This window comes from Desmodus rotundus, chromosome 4, assembly GCF_022682495.2.
Source record: "Desmodus rotundus isolate HL8 chromosome 4, HLdesRot8A.1, whole genome shotgun sequence".
NCBI classification, from domain to species: domain Eukaryota; kingdom Metazoa; phylum Chordata; class Mammalia; order Chiroptera; family Phyllostomidae; genus Desmodus; species Desmodus rotundus.
The window spans coordinates 57,741,753-57,761,857 of record NC_071390.1 but is presented as its reverse complement, the minus strand read 5'-3'; the positions used below and the strand labels follow the sequence as shown (position 1 = coordinate 57,761,857).

At 47.5% G+C, this 20,105-nt stretch overlaps 1 protein-coding gene and 1 non-coding gene across 2 annotated transcripts in view; one reads left to right on the top strand and one right to left on the bottom strand.

The window, feature by feature from the left end:
• Positions 1-641: 641 nt before the first annotated feature.
• LOC112305684 (U6 spliceosomal RNA) lies at positions 642-748 on the bottom strand. The gene has a single exon (XR_002974842.2). It is a non-coding gene; the product is annotated as a U6 spliceosomal RNA (small nuclear RNA).
• Positions 749-16,130: 15,382 nt separating this feature from the next.
• ZCCHC24 (zinc finger CCHC-type containing 24) overlaps positions 16,131-20,105 on the top strand; it is a 58,612-nt gene continuing 54,637 nt past the window's right edge. Inside the window, exon 1 of the mRNA XM_024561385.4 lies at positions 16,131-16,571. Within this exon, the coding sequence (XP_024417153.2) occupies positions 16,326-16,571 (246 nt within the window). The 5' untranslated portion in view covers positions 16,131-16,325. The remainder of the gene's footprint in view (positions 16,572-20,105) is intronic.

Genomic DNA, 20,105 nt, shown 5'->3' with positions numbered 1-20,105 from the left:
GATGCCTCCCCCATATACAGCGCCACAACACAGTGAAGTGGATTGCCCTGCCCTGGCCAATTCCTAAGATTTAGCCCCTGCCAAAGTAACAGGTGTGCTGAGACAAAGGAATATGGCCCACATGAAAGAACAGATCAAAACTCCAAAAAAAGAGAACTAAGTGATGAGGAGATAGCCAATCTATCAGCTGCAGAGTTCAAAACACTGGTAATCAGGATGCTCACAGAAATTATCGAAAGCCACTTTTCTGCATTGTGGTGCTGTATGTGGGGGAGGGGTCTGAGAGCAAACAATGCCACTTGCTTGGCTCTTGGCTGGCTTTCAGTCACTTTCCCTGCTACCCACAAGCAAATCGGGCCCTTCTGGTGCTGATTACTGGGTGGGTGGGTGAGTTTGTGTACGTTCTGGGACCCTGTGGGTCTCTCCAATGAACTCTTTTGTGAGGCTGGGAGTTTCTGCCACTGCTGCAACCCCCACAGGTTTCTACAGCCAGATTTTTTTTTTTGTTCTGTTTTTAACTTTTTTATTGTTGTTCAAGTACAGTTGTCTCCATTTCCCCCCCACCTCCACTCTCCTCGACCCCAGCCATCCCCACTTCCCACCCTTGATCCTATCCCCTTTTGGTTTTGTCCATGTGTCCTAAAAATGTGGACTGCTTCACGAATTTGCGTGTCATCTTTGCACAGGGGCCTTACTAATCTTCTCTGTATCATGCCAATTTCAGTACATGTGCTGCCGGAGTGAGCACACAGCCAGAAGTTTTGAGGTTTTCTTTTCTTGTGCTGGAACCCTGGGTTTTGTGGTCTGTCTTGCTCCCCACTTGTTTCTCCTGGTTTATCTGCATGAGAATGTGGCACCACCAGCCTCCCCTGCCTGGTTCTCCAGCCACCACCTCGCCACACCTCCTCTCCACCTTGGCTGCCCATCTCCGCCCCTCCTACCAGTCTGGATGAATGTTTCTTCTTTAACTCCTTGGTTGTTGGACTTACGTACAGTTTGATTTTCTGAGAGTTCTGGGGTTTTTTTGTTTTTAAATTGATTGTTGTCTTTCTTTTGGTTGTGCAGGGAGGCAAAGTGTATCTACCTATGCCTCCATTCTTGGCCAGAAGTCTCATTTCTTCATTCCTATTTTATTTTTTAGAAGATTTTATTTATTTATTTTTAGAGAGAGGGGAAGAGAGGGGGAAAGAATGGGGGAGATACCATGGTTGCCCCTCGAGCGTTTGCTACTGGGGACCTGGTCCAAAACCCGGGCATGTGCCCTGGGTTTCAACTGGGAATCGAACCAGTAACCCTTTGCTTTGTCTTCTGGTGCTCAGTCCACTGAGCCACACCAGCCAGGGCCTTAATTCCTATTTTCTGCATATACTTACTCCATGGGAGGTCTCATCCTGTCCCATGGATTTCAATACCATATCTATGTTGATGATTTCCAGCCCTAGTCCAGACCTCTATCTTTAATTTTACCTCAAACTGCCTACTTGACATCTCCATTAGAATGTCTAACAGACTTCTCAAATGAACCATATCCAATACTGAGCTCCTAATCTTTCTCATAAACCTGCTCTCCTGCAGTCTGTCCTTTCCATTTCAGTTAATAGCAACTCTATTTTTTCCAGTTGCTTAGGTAAAAAAACACTTGGTATTATCTCTCACAATCCACACGGAATCTATCAGGAAGTTCTGCCAGCTCTACTTTCAGAATATATCCAGAGTCCAACCACTTCCCACCACCCTGCCAGCTAACAAGCCATCATCTCTTGCCTGGATTACCAGTGGTTTCCAACTAGTGTCCCTGCTTCTGCCCTAGCCTGCTTCTAAGTATAATTCAGATCATCTCACTCCACTCACTCATCTCACCCTCCATGTCACACCCAACGTTAGTCACTATCCTTACAATGACCCACAAGGCTCTGTGTGGGACCCTGTTTCCTCTCCAAACTTTATCATCTTCTATTTTCCCTCTTGTTGTCCTGGGTCCTGCTCCATGTCCTTGAATATGGCCAGCCTAGTCCAACCTCAAAGTTTTTGAACTTGTTTCCTCTCCCTAGAATGCTGTTTCTACTGATATCTCCAAGGTTTTACTCCCTCATTTCATTCAAGTTTTCACTTATCACCTTCTCAGAGAGGGCTACCTTAACTACCCCATCTAAAACATCAACTGCTGGCTTTTCTTATCCTCCTTTCCTCCTTTATTTTTTCTTCATAGCACTTATACTTCATAACATGTTACTTATTTACTTACTTGTTGTGATGATTAGTTTTGGGTGTCAATCTGACTGGGTGCCCAGATACTTGTAAAATAGTAGTCTGGATGTCTCTGTGAAGGTTTCTTTGCATGAAAATAACATTTAAATCAGTGGACTGAGTAAAGCAGATTGCCCTCCCCTATGTGGATGGACCTGATCCAATCTGTTGAAGGTCTGAATAGAATAAAAGGCTAAGTGAGTAATAATTCTCTCTACTGGGGCATTGGTCTTCTCCTGCTTTCACACACAGACTTGGACTGGGGAATGTGTGTGTGTGTGTGTGTGTGTGTGTGTTTATAAAAGAGAGAGAGAGAGAGAGAGAGCTACTATTGGTTCTGTTTCTCTGGAGAACCTAGACTAACACAGTTATCTATTGTCTAAATTCCTTCACTAAAATGTAAGCTTGCTGAGAGTAAAATTTTTTTTGTAGTTTTGTGGACTATTTTATCTCCAGTACCTAGAACAGTGCCTGCACAAAGGAGGTACTAAGTAAAGTTTTGGTGAATGAACAGCTCCTCTCTGGTCTCTGCTTGTTAGGTCCTCCCTTCCAGGATTCCCTCCACATTGTAGCCAAGGTATCCTGTCAGAAGCACATATTCAATCATGCCATCTCTTTGACCAAGAATCTAGTGGCCTCAGACTGTGTGATTGTGTGAGGTTGTCCAGCTACCCTTGGCTTTCCAGGCCAATCTAGAGAAGGCTGATGATAGATGAATCTACACCAGAAATTTTCTGGGCAGGTGAGATGCCAGGCCAATGGGGCCAATGAAATGCTGACAAGAATGATAGACAAGATATACCAAGACAGGTGAGGTACATGAGGAAAGAAGAAAAGACAGGAGTAAGAGAAGGTGGGTGATGAAGTTGGAAGGAGAGGAGGCATGGTCTAAGAGAGATGTTTGCACTTTCATTGTTGAGGAGGGTGATTCTGAGTGGCACAGCCAGCATGTGGCCAGGGAAAGTGTGAGGACTGGAATACAGTGGAAGGGTACAGTCCTTGGAAATGAGGCTGTTGAGGAACTGAGAGAGCAGGTGGTGATGAACCATCATATAATTTCTGGTCCCCTCTGGAAGTGAAAGAAAACGAATTTACAATCGACACAGGAATAGCTGGCATGAGTCTGGACTGTCTTGAGCAAACTGAGACACGTAGTCATCCTAGTACTTAGCCACTCAGGCTGATGGCAGGCAGGCCTCAGGGTGGAAGAAAAGACAGTGCCCTGGTGTGATGTCACCAGGGACTGAAGGGGCATGCAGGCAGTTGAGCACCGTGTGAGGAAAGGTGGCATGGCCAAGAAGCTCACCAAGTGAGAGAAGCCTGGGTGGGGGGGTTATTAAGCTAGACAATGAGATTTGTTCAACCAAATACACAAGTCACAGCTTTTTGGACTTTTCCAAACTTTTTTCCGAGCCTCATAACTGTCCTGAGAGTTATCTATTGTGCTTCCTGTTTTCAGAAAATGAAACCAAGGTAGAGTGTGATTTAGGTGACTGACCCAAGGCAAATCAAGGAAGCCCCTGAAGTAGGGTTGCCGCATAAGAGACCAGGCACCAAATGAAATCTGAACTTCAGATAAACAGCAAATAGTATTTTAGTATAAGTATGTCTCAAATATTGCATTAGACATACTAATACTAAAAAAAAAATCATTGTTTATCTGGGCAAACTTGGTTTTGTTTGTTTGTTTTTTATTTTGTTTTTGCTAAATCTGGCAACCCAAAAGGAAGGGTAGTAGGCCAGAGTGGCAGTGTGATTCAGAGAATCTTGGTGGTGGCCCAGGAGGCTGGAAGAACAGGGACAGATCTGAATATGCCTGAGAGAAGAATGTCAGAGGAGGATGGCTAACATGGGTAAAGTACTCTAAACCGGCAGAGTCAGCCTGTGGACATGAAGGCCAATATGTGACTATGAATGGCTTTCTGCACATGCACTCATGATCAGATAGAGCCTTGGAGCCCACAAACGGTGCTCACATGTGTTATTTTAATTGGATCCTCCAGCTCTGGGGAGTAGGCACTGCACAGATCCCCCTGCCTAGAGCACTGACCAGGACACTAAGGTTCAGGGGGGTTTTGTTGAGGTTCTGCAGTTGGACTCACATAGGAAGGGGTCTTGGGAAAGGGCACCAGCCCATTCAGGAACCACGGAAAACCGTGAAACAGGCCCTGGGGAGTGTGGTGCCACTAAGGGGGCAGGTAGGGTGCAGGGGAAGGCCTCAGCCTGAGAGCCAGCAGGGAGAGGGAGGGGGAGGCAGGGAGAAGACAAATGACCAAAGCTCAGGATCCACTGGTAAATCATTAGCCTTCACAGAACACAGAAGCTGTGGGCTGTTATTATAAACGAATAAAATGAAATAAAATACACTAAAAAGGAAATACAATAAAGCAAAATAAATGAGCAAAACTAAAAAGAATAAAGGTGTCAAACCCTCTGATAAAGGTTCAGACAACTTGAACTCTCTCAGGGCCTGAGGTGGGCACAAAGCCTTTGAGTACAGACTGGGAAGCCCAGGGACAACAAGGGACAGTGGTGTCAGGCAGCTGAAGCTCTCGGTGACCTTATGGCATCTCTTATCTCTTTGGGCCTCACTTTCCTCTTCCATAAAGCCCAGTGGTGAGCTGAATAGCAATTCACAGCCTAGGTTCTTCAGAGGAGCTTGGGAGACCTTCAAGCTACTTTCCAATTGTCATACAACAGATGAGTGTGCCCTAGGTGCTGGGGTCAGTGCATTCATTCATCGGCATGAACAGATGCCCGACTGTGTGCCAGGCAGCTTACCATGTGCTAGGCAAGGTCTTTGCTTTCATGGGACCTACATCCTGGGGTACGTTTGGGAAGAGTAGGGAAAGACAGACAATAAATAAGTGAATAAACAAATAAACAAGCAGGAAGGCAATGTTTGAGTCGGAGCCCAAATGATCTGTGCAGCCAGGCAAATGTTGGGGGCTGAGTAGTCCAGACAGTGGAGATGGCCAGTACAAAGATCTGCAGGGGCAATCAAGCTGAGGGTGTTAGAACAGAAATAAGGCCAGTGACTACAGAGAAAGTGGGTAAAGTGAGAGGGAGGGGCAGGTTCTGCAGGACCGTGCCCAAGCTAAGGACTCTGGGTTTTTTTTAAGTGTGGTGGAAGCTATTTGAAGGGTTTAAACAGCAGTACAATAACATCTGGTAGATGTTTTAAAAGGTAGCATAAGAAATACATGTTGATCTCTGGCCAGATTGGCTCAGTTGGTTCTGTAAACCAAAAGGTTGCTGGTTCGATTCCTAGTCAGGGCACATGCTTGGGTTACATGTTTGGTCCCTAGTTGAGGCATATGTGAGAGGCAACTGATTGATGTTTCTCTCTCACATTGCTGTTTCTCTCCCTTTTTCTCTCCCTCCCTTCCCCTGTCTCTAAAATCAACAAGATGTCCTTGTTGAGGACACTGTGCTAAGCCAGGCTCAGAAGACAAATACCACATGCTATCACTTACGTGAGAAATCCAACAGTGTTAAACTCTGAGAAGCAGAGAGTGGAACAATGATTGCCAGAGCTGGGAGGAGTGAGAAATGGGGGAGGTATTAGTTGAAGGGTACAAATTTTCAGGTATACAAAGTGACTAAAGATCTACTGTACAGCAAAGTCCCAATAGTAGCAATATTGTATTGTATACTTAAAAATATACTAAGAAAGTAGATCTTAGGTTAAGTGTTTTCTCTCTCTCTCCCTCTCCCTCCCCCTCTCTCTCTCTCTCTCCCTCCCTCCCTTCTTCCCTCCTCGCTACCATACACACACAAGAAAAAAAGAAAAAAGAAATGTTATATCATGACCAGGTACACCAGTGATGTATACAAGTGTATGTTTTTTAAAATAAATGAAACAAAAGTATCACAAAACAATAGATATTTTGTGCAATGTATACTGATAGTCTTAATTCTTCTATTTCAATAAAATAAAAACCAAGCCACAACCCACTCATTGATTGTAACTTATAATGTCGCACTGCTTTTAGAACATCACTCTGGCTCTTGGCTGTAAAATGTATTGTGGGAGAGTACAGGGGGTTAAGAGAAGCAGTAGGAAAAGCAGTGAGGAGGGTGTTGCACAAATCCAGGCCCAAGAAGATAGAGGACTGGACGAGGATGTTGGAGATTACGACAGAAGCAGGTGGGCAGACATGGACTATATATCTTAGAAGCAGCATGGATGGGACTTATTAGTGAATTAGATGCAAAGAGAAGGAGTAGGAGGAATTAATAATGACTTTGTTTTTAGCTTGGGCTTTGGGGGAACAGTAGTGCTGATTACTGACATGGGTTACCCTGGGAAGGAGCAGATTGTAGGTAACCAAGAGTTCTGTTTGGGCTATGTCAATTTCAGTGCAATTTTATTCCTCTTAATTCATTTCTAGACTTAGAGTCAGCTCCAGAGAAAGTACAGAACAGGTAGAAAGCAACACCACAGTGAAATGTTAAGGCAAAATGAAAAACTTAGTTATATCTATTCAAGGCTTACTCTGTGCTAGGCAATGTTAAGAGCATTCCACATATCTGTTCAATTCTCAAGATAATGTTATGAAATAGGTGCTATCATTATCTGCATTTTACAGAAGAGACACAAAGAAGTTACTTTCTTTGTCTTTAGTCGCACAGCAAATACATGCCAGAGCTGAGATATAAACTAGGTCTGCTTGATTGCAAAATATAGCTCTGTCAAGGAAAGAGGTACTCAATTTCTGGAGGAGAAATCTTGACTCAGAAAGATGACCACATTATATGGCAGAGTTGAAAAACAAAAGCATGATTCATATCATAAACAGTGCATGCAATTTTTGATCTGCTTTTGTGGTAAAAATTATTCATGCGTATATATGTATAGATAAAAGCCCAAAGTGATTCCTATAAAAAAGCCAACACTGGTTATTCCTGACCAATGGGATTATAGGTGTTTTAAATTTTTGACACTGATAATATACAGCCATTGTAAAATAATTTCTTTAAAAAATAGGGAAAACATTGAGAGTGTTCTGTGCATCTAGTGTATGTGATACAGACAACATACATGGACAAATGAGGTGTGTGTTGTGTGGAGTCCTCAGAAAACCTGGACTCTCATCTCAGTACTACCTGTGATTCACTGTGTGGCCTTGGTCAAACCTCAAGCCCCCTCTGGACCATAGATTCCTCAGAGGAGGATCTTAAGAAAAGTGCCTAAGAGCAGTGGTGTCCTGATTAATGTCTAGCAACCAACTTGCAAAAAAAAAATTCTTGATTTATGGCATTAGCTAATTTCCATGATACAAATACTTTCACGAGTTCTACATCTGTACTTGTGACAAGCACAGATTGGGAAGGATGCACACAGCACTCTGTTATCTAGCTTTTCTGCCATGAACATACAGTAGTACATCAACCACCTCAAGAGCATAGATAACAGCAAAATATAATCCAATTATTAGGATGTGATGAACTAATTTTTAATAATGACTGTGTTTAACAATTGGCAGACAAAAATCCATAAAAATTTAGCAATCACCTCTTATGAATCCAGCATACCATCGTCTAGGTGTCTTTTGGGCTCAGATAAGCCAAAGGTCCAAGAGTAGAAGGAGCTATGAGCCCACTGAGGCCAGTAAACATGGGAACTGAGCCCAGCCCCTGCTCCTTGGCCCCACAAGGCATCTTGGCCTGAATCACAGTCTCCGGAAGGAGAGAAAGAAAGGGGCACAGGAGAGAAGGTCTCCAAGCAGGAAGACAGCGGCAGGAAGGGCTGACGGCATCATTGTAATCATGGGAGCTGTTTTTCTCTGTCTTATCAATGGCAGAGGCCAGGGAAAACAATACCTCTGGCTATATCACATCATGAGCCAAGAGGAAAACCCTCCAAATGTGGGTCTGTGATGAGTTGTCCAATTTGGGTGGGCCTGGAGTCCTTTCCCAGGCCTGAGCTCTCATGTTCTGCCTGCCTCTGCTTTCCATCTTCCAACATGTTGATTATACAGCTCTGAGTCTCAGCTTCCCCTTCTCCGAATTAGTCTAATGTGCCAGGTCCTGGAGACACTGGAAGGAGTAGCTGCCTGTCCTTCACTGTGAAGACCATAGCAGAAGCAAGGCCAGTCTTCTGGTTTCTTGGCTTCAGGTGTCCTGCATGGATGCCATCTACTCTCCGCATCATCTTCACTTCAGGAGCTGTGTAGGTGCTGAGCATATCACCTCCCTTTAGCAGGTTTGGAAACAGGTCCAAGGAGGTCAGGGCACCTGCCATATTTTTAACAGGAGTACCTGCACACACATTTGGCAAAATAAAAAAGTCAAATCAAGTGTTGGGGAGGGAGTGGACCCACAGCACCTCTTGTGCTTGAAATCATTTAGGTGTATCTTGTAAAGGTGAACAATTACATATCCTACAATGCAGCAAATGCATATACTCAAGAGATACTCTTGCAAATGCATGTCAGGAAGAGTCCTAGCTGCAGTGTTGCAGAACCATCAAGAGGAGAATGGTTGAATAAACTGTGCTATAGTCACACAATGGAAGAGAATACAGCCATCTAAATGAATGAATTATAGTGGTATACCTTAATATGATTAAAATTTAGCAGTGCTTCCCTGGCCAGGTGGCTCAGTTGGTTGGAGCATTGTCTCATACACCAAAAGGTTGCAGGCTTGATTGTTGGAAGGTTGCAGAGCACATACCTAGGTTGCGGGTGTGGTCCCTGGTCAGGGCATGTGCAGGAGGGAGGTGATCAATGTTTTGCTCTCACATCAATGTTTCTCTCTTTCTCTCTCCCTCCACCTTCCTCTCTAAAAAAAATTCAATATGCCCTGGCCAGTGTGGCTCAGTTGGTTGGAGCATCGTCCTGTAACTGAGGGGTTTGCAGGTTTAATTCTTGGTCAGAGTGTGTATGAGAGGCAACCAATCAATGCTTCTCTCTTGCAACCATGTTTCTCTTTCTCCCTTCCTCTCTCTCTAAAAGCAATGAAGAAATGTCCTTGGGTGAGGATAAAATAATAATAATAAAATCAATGAACATATCCTCAGGTAAGGACTAAAATTTAGCAGTACTATATTAAGTGGAAAAAGTGAGTTACAATGACGTCAAACATCATGATAGTCTTTTAATAAAGTTAATCAACAAATCAGAGATATATACTATATTTTGCCATGTATAATGTGCACCCACATTTTTGGCCCAAACTTTCAGGAAAAATATCTTTGGTTTTAATTTTTAAATTCAATTATTTATTTATTTACATTTAGATACTTGTTTTTTGTATTATAAAAGAATTTTAGTACTTATTTTTATCATATTATGGTACAAGAAATTTGATGTAATAAATAATTATAAAACATAAGAACAGAAAAAAGATATTTCAGGTACTACCCATGTACAATGTGCATCCTTATTTTTCCCTCAAAAATTTGGGCAAAAGAGTGCTCATTATATACAGCAAAATATGGTACTTCTAGAATACATGTATGTAAGACAAAACTATATAAATAAGAAAGCAAGAGAATGATTCCACATGGTGATTATCTCTGGTTGGGGGAGGCTGGGGAATTGGCTAAGGGCAGACCTCATAGGTAGATATGCCATTGCCAAGGTATGAGTTTTTATATTGGCTGGTTTGTTCACAGGAACTTACATATTAATAAACAAACAATTAAATTAATAAAAATATTACCAAGCAGGGATTATGGTTAATGTCCTTCTATGAGTGCGGGCTGAGGGAGAGGGAGAAGGTTGGCACTGGAAATCAGAAGACTTGGCAGCTGCCACCAAGTAGTGTTCAAAGGGACAATTCAAAATCACAGAGCCAGAAGCCATGTAATTTTCCTCTTCTGGGCATCAGTTTTCATACAGTAAAATGAGTTGTTTAGACCAGATCATCTTTGGGTCCGTCTATTTTCTGATCTAGAGCAGGCTCTGCTGCTATAACAAATAAGCACCAACCTCAGTGGCTGACCACAAGAAGGTTTGTTTCGAGCTTACTCAGAAGTCTGAGAGGCCCTCCTGGCAGCCCTCCTGCAATGCTGAGTTAGGGGTCTGGCCTCTGTCATCTCGAAGTCGTTCACTCCCTCCCCTCCAGAGTGGGAGATTGAAAATGTAGAGAACCCACAACTACTCTTGCTGTCTCACTAGAGACACAGTGTTTCTACCACCATCCTCTGGTCAAGAATGAGTCCCATGGTCCCGGCCCTGCTGCAAGGGAGACTGGGAAACAGAGCAAACAGTAGCTCTCACTACCATAGCCCCCTGCATCTCTATAATCCTCTGAGTCCCTGAGACCAGATTTAACAATTTTCTGTCCCTGAGACTACAAACCACAATGGCTTTCTAGTTTAACTCATTTATTAAGTAAACAGAGGGTCTGCTCTGATTCAGCATTGGGCCAGGCATAAAAGCTCAGTCTAGTGGTGGGGCTGGGAGGGAAGAGGGTGAGAAGGGATGACTGACCATTTTATAAATATCATAATACCATATGAACACTCTGTAGTTGAGAATAAAAGATAGACTAATGGGGGTGTGTGAGAGTGGATGTAGGAGTTGTGATGACAAAAGGCTTCTTTGAGAAAAGAATTTTTTCTGCTAGGTCTTGAAGGGTGAGAGGAGACTTCCAGGAAAATGAAAAGGGATGACTCTTCCTGGCAGGGAACAGCGTGTGCAAAGGCATGGAGGCAAGGAGGGCCTTGCTTGAGTAGGGTTTCATTAGAAGGTAGGGCACCAAGGTGGTATTGGGGTTGAAGAGTAGGTTGTACTTGCAGTTAGTGTGGAAAGGTGGACTGGAGTCAGAGGACAAAAGGGCTTGAATGTCATGTTCAGTACATGTTTGGACTTTATTCAAAGGGCAGCCATAAAAAGATTCTAAGTAGGCAAGAAAGACCAAGGAGTAATTTGAAGGGCAGTTTCAACTCCTTCCAAAGTTTCCTTAGCCAGCTTACCTTCCATTCTTTGATGTGCGTAGGACTTCTCCCAATGTAAAGAGCTCTGCACACTTCACTTTAGGGTGAGTATCTTATCCTCATCTTCCAAACAGATGTCCCGTAAGCCTAAGTACGTACATACTTCAAAGCCACTCTTCCTTGTCCCCTGCAAGAGGACATGTTCACATTTGACCACTAGTCCTGAGTGTCTAGGCATCTTTCCAGCACTAAAGTTCTGGGGTCCCTCCACAGGCTGAGACAATTGATAAAATGTATGTTTTTTAAAAATAAAAGTGGGTACAAAATTGGAAGGAGAGGAGAAAAGTCATTCCTGCCTGTAGCTTCTATGTCAGAAAGGGCCCATCTCCACCCCATTACTTTTCTGAGGGTCGTTCCTTGTGTAATGGGGGCTGGGGTAGGGCTACTAGGTCTATTCCTATGACTACTAGGAACTAGAGGTCCAAGGGCTTCTGCCAAGTTGCTCTGAGCCATGCATAAAAGGCTGGGAGGAGAACCCAGCCTTTTGACTTCCAGGCTTCTGACATCCAGGCTGCCACCCCTCATGACCACCTCACAGTGCCTAACCTTGAAACCAAGCAAGCACTCTCCAAGGGTCTTCCAGAAGCCAGGGCCTTCTGAGTGCCCAGTGCCTTCTTGTGTCCTGGCATTCAAGCAACAGTGGGAAATTTTTATACACAAGGAAACTGTAGAGCAGAGGATATTTAGGTTGCCAATGTCACACAGCTAGGGAGGAGACAGTCTCCAAAAGCCCAGCACTTTATACAACTCAGAACCAATGTGGAGTGGCTGGCTGAATTTAAGATTCATAGGTCTTTCCATCTTTTGCACTTCTCTTATGGTCAAGAGTCAAGGGGTGGGGCTGACATGGTCAGGCTGTCCCTAAGGTTTTATTATCACAGTCCTGCACAAAGATATCTGGGGTTAGTGGTGCTGAAAGGAAGCTATCATCCACCAAGTTGTATGCCTGGCAACAAGGGGGCCGTATCTGTGGGTGGAGGAGGTACCTTTTGCGTGTGTGTGCATGCATGCAAATGGGCGTGCAAAGGTGACTTCTATACAGGATTTGAGCCCGCTGGCATTGAGGACATCCTCTTTTCTAATCTGTACAAAATCACCATATAGGTTAGAAATTGTCCTGGGAGGGTGGATATAAGTCAAGGATGGTAAATTGTTTTCATCTTCTGGGTCAACTCTATTCTTAGTGGCAACGCAGATGGCTATGTTGAGAAGGAACCTGAACTCATGTCTGGGAAGGGGCACTGCGCTCAGTGATTTCTGGCCTGGGTAGCAGATGGGCAGTGGCGCTTGCAGGGAGAGTATTTGCTGTTTTGCTATCACTGCTGTAAACTGACACCTTCTGTGTCAACACACAGCCCCAAGGAACCCAATGCCCAGTCCTGGCCCAGAGGAGAGGGGAACCTTAGCTTTTGCTCTTTATTCCTGAGGCATGGAGTGTGGGCAAGTTTAAGAGGGTTAGGGATTCCTTTTGTATCATAAATCACTATGAGACATGTTTTAGAGAAATAAGCAGCATCAATTTGCACAGGATTGTGAAGCCCCCTCTTCTGCTCATCTCTGTCTGCCTTTCAAGCCCAAACTGAAAGCTGGTTCCTCCATGAAGACCCACTTGCTCTTCTTTCTGAGGTTTTTCCTGTCTCTCTGAGCTCAAAGCTCTTAAAACAGCCAAACACCTATCAGACCTGTTGCCTGGGCAACTTTAGGGGCAGATACTTCTCTACATATACTCTCCTCCTCCCAACCACCACTCTAGATAAATTGACTATTACTCTTATTAAAATCATTAATGCTATGTATCCCTGCCACATGATTGCTTATTCACAGCTAGCAAAGCACCTTCTTGTTCATACTCTTATCTGACCCCATCAGCCACTAATTGAGAAAACTGAGGTTTACAGAGAGGGCAGAGACTTCCCTAAGGCCACTCAGCCAGATTTCTTTTCTCCAAATCCTGTCTCCCCTCCATTGTCCCATTCTGAAGACTACAGGGTAGACAGAGTCACCACAAAGGGAAGGAGACAGGAACCCAAGTCTCACCTTAGACTTCCCTTCTACCAGCAGTTCTGAGGACAATGCTGCCATGTCAGGAGACTGCCAGACCAGGACCAGCGAAGGGAAAGTTAGGATGTGGAGTGGATCAGGAGCAGGTGGCTTAGCCATTAGGCTTTCTGCGTGACTCTGGGTGAGTCCCTTTCCTTCTCTGGCCATGGTGCCTTCTCCTCTATAAAGTAAAGGCTTTGGCTACAACCTCTGACATTTTAAATGCAAGGCTTCTTAACGTGTATATGATGGGGAGTGGGGAGGTACAGAGTTTAGCTATGGCCCAGTCTTCTGGGCCTCTGACACCCATCAGGTCACCCTTACCAATCACCCCACCCCCATCCTACAGGAGGTGCTGTCTCAGGGAATCCTGAGAGGTCAGCTGAGGAGTTGACCTCAGGTCAGTCAGCTGCTATCTAGGCAAACTGCCTATCAGTTGCTCACATTTACTGATCACCCACTGGGTACAGAGCCCACATGTTAAGCAGGTGTGCTGTGGGCAAGGAGAGGGAGAAAAATACAAAACCAAAGCAGGATTCAGTCTTCAAAGGGGAGCATAATCTGGCCATCCTTCTGTCCCACTATTTAACCATTGACTTAGCAAACAGTTTTGGATCATCTACTACCTATGTATGCATCAGGTCCTATGTAAGGGTGGCGGGGATTTGTGAAAGGGATAAAGGCCATTAGTGTGTTCACCAGGTATGACAAGCACCCTCACAGCATCAAATAACTTTGAAGGACAGGGAACCCAAACCACATGTCTCTAAGCAGGTGTCAGACTGTCTCAGGCTGAGACCCATGACAGAAGGGTTTTGTGTGTCTAGCAGTTTAGTTCACATGCTCCATCACTGCCTGTTTATTGCCTTATACCTGGTGGTAATGGCCTGACCCCTAAAGCAATTTGATTTTGCAACTCACACTAGGACTGCCTTCAGATTAACAGGACTACCCTTGCCCAGGAGAAGAGTGGGAGGCAGAGACAGAGAGCTCTAGCCGGAGGTGAGTGTTTCAGGGTCTTCTCTGGGCTCCCCAACTGCTTCCTTGTGCTATTAGATGTCCCCTCTCTGAACAGAAGTTTTCTCTATAAAATCCAGGGAGAGTCTGGATCAGTGTCCAAATTCTGTCTACCACTATGCCCCACCCTGGAACCTCAAAGATAGTATAGCAGAGTTCCAGAGATGACCCCAAATATTTTCAAGACTAAAATGGTTATCATATTCCTAATGGTGTGTGTGTACCTTTTCTTTAAACAAATAGGTTAATACTGTTTTAAAGTATAAAGGACACTGTATAGAGGTTTCTTTGATAAATAAAATATTAAGATATGATTGGTATATGAGCTATGGTTTGTATCAACAATTGCAAATCATTTGATAGATGAAATCTTTAAAAACATGATCAAATGAGTCAGAAAAAAATTGAAGGGGCTCTTGGTTAGTGACATGGTGGAAAAGAGCTTCATTGGTGTTCACTGAAGTCCTTTGAGGTCCAAGTACCCACAGATGTGGGTGGATGTAGATCATGGGAGAAATCTTCGTGGAGAGGGGTGGCAGAGAGCTAACCTTTATGGGATATCTTCTGATTACCAAGCTCAAATTGGTAAATTCACAAATATCCCCAGAGATTGGATGGTGACTGTCCCAATTTTACAGGTTGACTCTCATAGCTTAGGTGCCACACCCTGGTTATTTAGCTGGAAGGTGGCAGAGCTGGCACTTGTATGTTGGTGGAATGGCACCAGAACCAGGTTTGAGGTGGGAGAGGTGACTCAGGTCCCCTCCAGGAGCCTTGACGCTAGGTTCCTGGTGCTGGTGCAGTGCAGGCAGCGGGTGACCACCTCAGAGTGAGAGGGCCCCAGGGCTTTGGGGTGAGTCAGGTGGGGGCGGGGGCTCACTCCAGGCATACTTGGACTAGCTGGGTTGTCCTGGGAGACATGGGGTGGGGGGTGGCAGTCGTCTTCCAAGCTCCCTCGGACCCATCTGGTGTCTTGGCGACTCGTAGGGCCCCGCGGATCTCGGAGGAAGAAAGGGACGAGAAGAGAGGCTGGCCCAGAGCAGAAACAGGAGAGGGAGAGGGGGTGGGGAGAAGGCGAGGGAAGGAGGCGGGGAGTCCTTCCTGGGGCAGGAACCCAGGCCCCCCTTGGCAGGGCCGGCCCGCAAAGCGATTCTGCAGATGGAAGGAATTAAGTGGGAGGGGGAGGGTCCTACAGTGATAGCGAGAGAAAGGAGGGAGAAGTGAGTGAGTGAATGTATGTGTGTGTGTGTGTGTGTGTCTGGGTCTGGGAGGGGCGGGGGAGACAGAGACACATCAGACTAGACGGAAATGGAATGGACGAAGAGACACAGTGAGACGGAGCCACAGAGAAACACGGGCAGAGAGACAAGGGACACGGGAGATAACAATCTAAGAGAGAAGGCAGAGTGTGAGACAGGTTGGGAAAATATAAAAAGAAAACCGAGCGAAAATGAAGTTACTGGAGAGGATTTGGAAAGAACGAGAGACAGAAGAGAGCCAAGGGCAGCACAAGATGAGCTTGATCAGCACGCTGCTGTGCTGAGTTCCCGTAGACCTCGGATTAAGACTAGGGGCGCCAGGGGAGGGGTGGGGCCTGGAAGGGGGCCGCCCAGGGGCAGCCCTACACAGAGCTACAAATTTAAATGACTCTATTCCCCTCTCCGCCCCGCCCCGCTACTTTATATTCAAGAAGACAGCCAATAGAGGTCGAGGAAGGTGCTAGAAGGGGAGTGGCCTCCGTGGGCTCCACCCCGAGAGCTGTCGCCGAAGGGGTCAGCATTGAGGCAGATAGCGGATCGCCGCGCGGAGCGGGGCGGGCAGAGCGAAGTGGGAGGGCCCAAAAGTTTCCTGCCCAACTTTCGCTGCCTCCTTCCTCCGCCCGCGCGCGCTGCAGCCGCAGTTTGGGGAGGCGGCGGCGGCTGCTGCGGGCAGGGCGCAGGGAACAGGGCGCAGGCGATCGCCGTCGGGGCGCGGGCGGCAGGCAGTGGGCGCAGGCTCCCCGGTGCCCGCCCCTCCGCTGGAGGTGGGGGGCGCGAGCGGGCTGCCGGGGAGGGACCGGCACCGCAGCCGCAAAATGAGCCTGCTGTCGGCCATCGACACGAGCGCCGCCTCGGTTTACCAGCCGGCCCAGCTGCTCAACTGGGTCTACCTGTCGCTGCAGGACACACACCAGGCGAGCGCCTTCGATGCCTTCCGGCCCGAGCCTCCCCCTGGCGCAGCGCCTCCAGAGCTGGCCTTCGGCAAGGGCCGCCCGGAGCAGCTGGGCTCGCCCCTGCACTCCAGCTATCTCAACAGCTTCTTCCAGCTGCAGCGCGGAGAGGTGGGTGCCCCTGCGCGCCCCCGCCCTCTGCCGATGGCCTGGGGCCTTTTCATATCTGCCCCGTTCTTCCTGGCCTGGCCTGGCTCCGTATTGCCCGGCCCCGCTTGGCTTGGCTTTGCTCAGCTCTGCCAAACTCGCTGCCCGAAGTCCCCCGGGCGCTGGGAGCGCGTCACCTCCCGGCTGAGCCCAGCCGGGAGCAGCTCTGGCGCGGGCGGGGCTCTCCCACCCCTCTCCTAGCCCGGGGCACCCAGCTCAAAGGGGTCAGGGGCGGGCCAGATGGTTGGGGGGCTCCGGATTCTCTCCAGACAGCCAGGGCGCGGCCAGGGCAGGGAGCCCCTTCCAAGTATCCTTCCCACACCCAGCCCCATCCCCCTCTTGGCCACCGCTAGCTGGGACCGACCGAGCAGATTCTACTCCGATCTCCTCTGGAGGGGCCTAAAATCTTTTCTCCTTCGACCTCGGTGGTTTCCGTCCCGAAGTGCACCCTGGAGTGACTCGCCCAGAGGGCTTTTCCTGCTGTTCGCACACTGGGACCCCCAGATACATCCTCCAGCTGCTCGCCCTCCCCCGGCCACATAGGAAGTGGTTTTTGAGGGCTTGACCCCACAGACTACACTGTCCCCCGCCCTCCCAGCCTGGAAGGAAATGAAAGGGAAATCCTTTTGAGCTCTTGGGAGGGGGGCTAGTAGGGGGAAAGATTCCAGCGGCCCAGTGACTTCTCTAGAAACCTGGGCCCGCTGCTTACAAAGTCTGCTGTTGGGTGGATTCAGTTACAAAGTGGAATGGGCAGTGCATCTTCCCCAGCTAGATAAACACACAAATTGCCAGGAACTCACAGCCCTTTTTGAGGGTCTTCATAGTCTTCCAATATACGACTCCTCTCTATCTTCAGCTGGACTCCTCCTCCCCCTCTTCCCCCACTCCCACTGATTCCTGCTTCATTTGTGAACTGCAGACACCCTTCTGTGGCCTTCCTTCACTCCCCTTCTGTCAGCTCTCTCTGTAAAAGTTCAAGGGGAAGGGGTGAGGGAGAGGACACACTGTGAGGGTCATTTTCCTTCTAGATTTGAGCACACCGGTTAGTTTTAGGAGAGTCCGAGGCCTGAACGTATGCAGGAGAAGGCCTGTGTAGGTAGGTACCAGTGTGCTGGGGATGAAAGGTGAGACAGAGGGTCGCCCTTTCTGGCCCCATCATGCGTTCAACTCTGCCATTATTGACTAGGGGAGACGTGGACATATAAAATGCTGGCCTCAGGCTAGAGGTGGGCCAATACCAGGTGAGCTGCGAGAAGGACTGGTTGACCTGTGTTGGGCTGGTTGGGCACAGTTGAAGGAGAGGAGCGTGGAGAGGCAGCCTTTGGTGCCAGGAGAAAGAATTTGTATGCCAAAGCTCTTTGTAGACTGTAAAGCACTCTCCACACGAGGAATTGTTTTTGGCTGGGAATCTTTCTTTCTTGTAAGAGAATTTGCTGCCTCTTCAGGGAACTGGCTTCGAGGATCAGTGACTTTGGAGGACAGTTTGTGAGGTGTTTTTTCAGTGAGTGGGTCTTTTTGGCTGTCTTACCAAAAATTTGTTGAGTTTTGTGTGGGCCTCTGGGGATTCATTCACGGGCTTGTGGGGCCCAGATTAAAAGACAGACGGGATGATACTGTGTGAATGGCTGGGTGATTTCATGGAGGTCCTGTGGAAACCATAAGGGGGGAGGGTGAGTGATCTACAGGTCAAGGGGGGGTCCCTAATCACCCCTACCAGCCTTCCTCTGCTCCCATCCTATGGTGGGTCTGTGCTGAGAGGGCCTGGGAGTTTTGGCCATCAGGAGTCCCTTGGGAGGAGGATGGTGTGCTTCATCTTGGAAATTTCTGGCATCCAGAATCCTAGCAAGGTCTGTGTCCTGTCACTTCACTGCTGCTTACCTCAGTTTCCCCATGAAGAGGCACATTCCTTCACTGGGGTCAGTGTAAGGAGCTAGCCAAGGTTATGTAGAGCAGTGGTAGAAAAGTCTTTCATGACCTAACTTTGGGGAACACCCCTGTCTCTGGGCCTCGGTTCACCTATCTGTTAATATAATCTCAGGGTGGTGTGCATGGGATCTGAGAGTTATACAAACAGGAGAGGATGTACCTAGAGACAGGCTGTATGAGGGAGGTAACAAGGGATTCTCCTGTGCTCCTAGGCCAGTGGCTTCCTGGGAGGGGCTGGAGAACTGTGCTTGCTGACTTCCAGAAGGCTCTCTTGGCTTCAAGCTCACTTACTCTCACCTATCATCCACTTCACCTCCTAAACCCTCTTGGAGCCCTAGCTGTGCTCCTTCAGACAGGCTTCTCCTGCATCTAGCACTTAGTCAGTGACCTAATGTGGATCCCAAACAGCCATTGGCTGAGAAGGCAAGAAAAATACCCCACAACTGAATGCTACCAAGGGGCCAGTTGAAAAGGAAGCAGGTCGTGTGTGGACTGGAGGGGACTCTATGAAGGAACGCAGGGACCCAGGAGCGTCGCCATTCTGTGCGAGGCCTGGCAGGCCTGGTGGCAGTGCCTGCGAATGTGACTTGCATGCTGACTGCTGACCACAGCCTGTCTGCGCCAGTCCCTGTGCCAAGAGCCCACCCCCTCCTGCACCACCCCCTGGCTGCTCCCACCACAATAGCAAAACACCATGAATGCAGCTGGGATTTGGGTGGGGGGTGGGGAGGTTGAGGACATGGGGGCACAGAAGCCCATTGTGCCCCTGGAACCTCAGCTCTGGAAGCTGAAGATAAGCCAAGGGTTCTGAGTGGAACAGGGGCCCTAGAAGCAGAGAGAAAGGTGGCAGAGTTCATGTGCAAGTGCAGGAGTAAGCATCAGGAGGTGACTTGGATGTTTGGGGGTGCTCCTCAGCTCCTCAGCTTGTGGTGAGGGTACCAGGCCAAAGCAGGCACAGGCACTTTGTGCAATTTTTTAAAAAGGCATCTAGGTCTAGAAACTGGGCCCTGTGAACCCTCTTTCAACCCATGATCTGTGGCAACTATATGTCTTTGGAGAGAGACGCCTGAGGCCCTTGGCTTAGCGCTATCTCTCTCTCCAGGTACTCAAGGAAGGCAGCTCTTAGAGGGAGGGGGAGCTGGGAGGCATGGGGTCTTCCCTGCCATGTTTTGTTTGGAATTTAAATTCACAGCTGTGTATGTGCTGTGGGACCCCATTTCCAGAAAAACAGAATTATGACCTTCTTGACATTAGCTCTTGTGCCCCTCAGAGTGATGCCCAGAGACCCGCCTGGGTAGTCCCTGTACCCTCTTAAGGGGAGAGGTGGCTATACCACCCCGGGTCAGATTAGGGAAGCCCCTTTCTTTCCCTCTTCCTCCAGGGACAGGTGTGGCTTGCAGATGTGGCCTTATGGTCAAGTAATGCTTTATGGGGATTGTGGGGAAGGGCTTTGGGGTTGAATGCATCTGGAAATCATAGCATCCTGTCCCTCCTTTAGAGACACACAATGCCCTCTAGCACTGTAAAGGCTCTGAGAAGTCCTGCAGCACAAAACCTACTAACCTGCCTTCA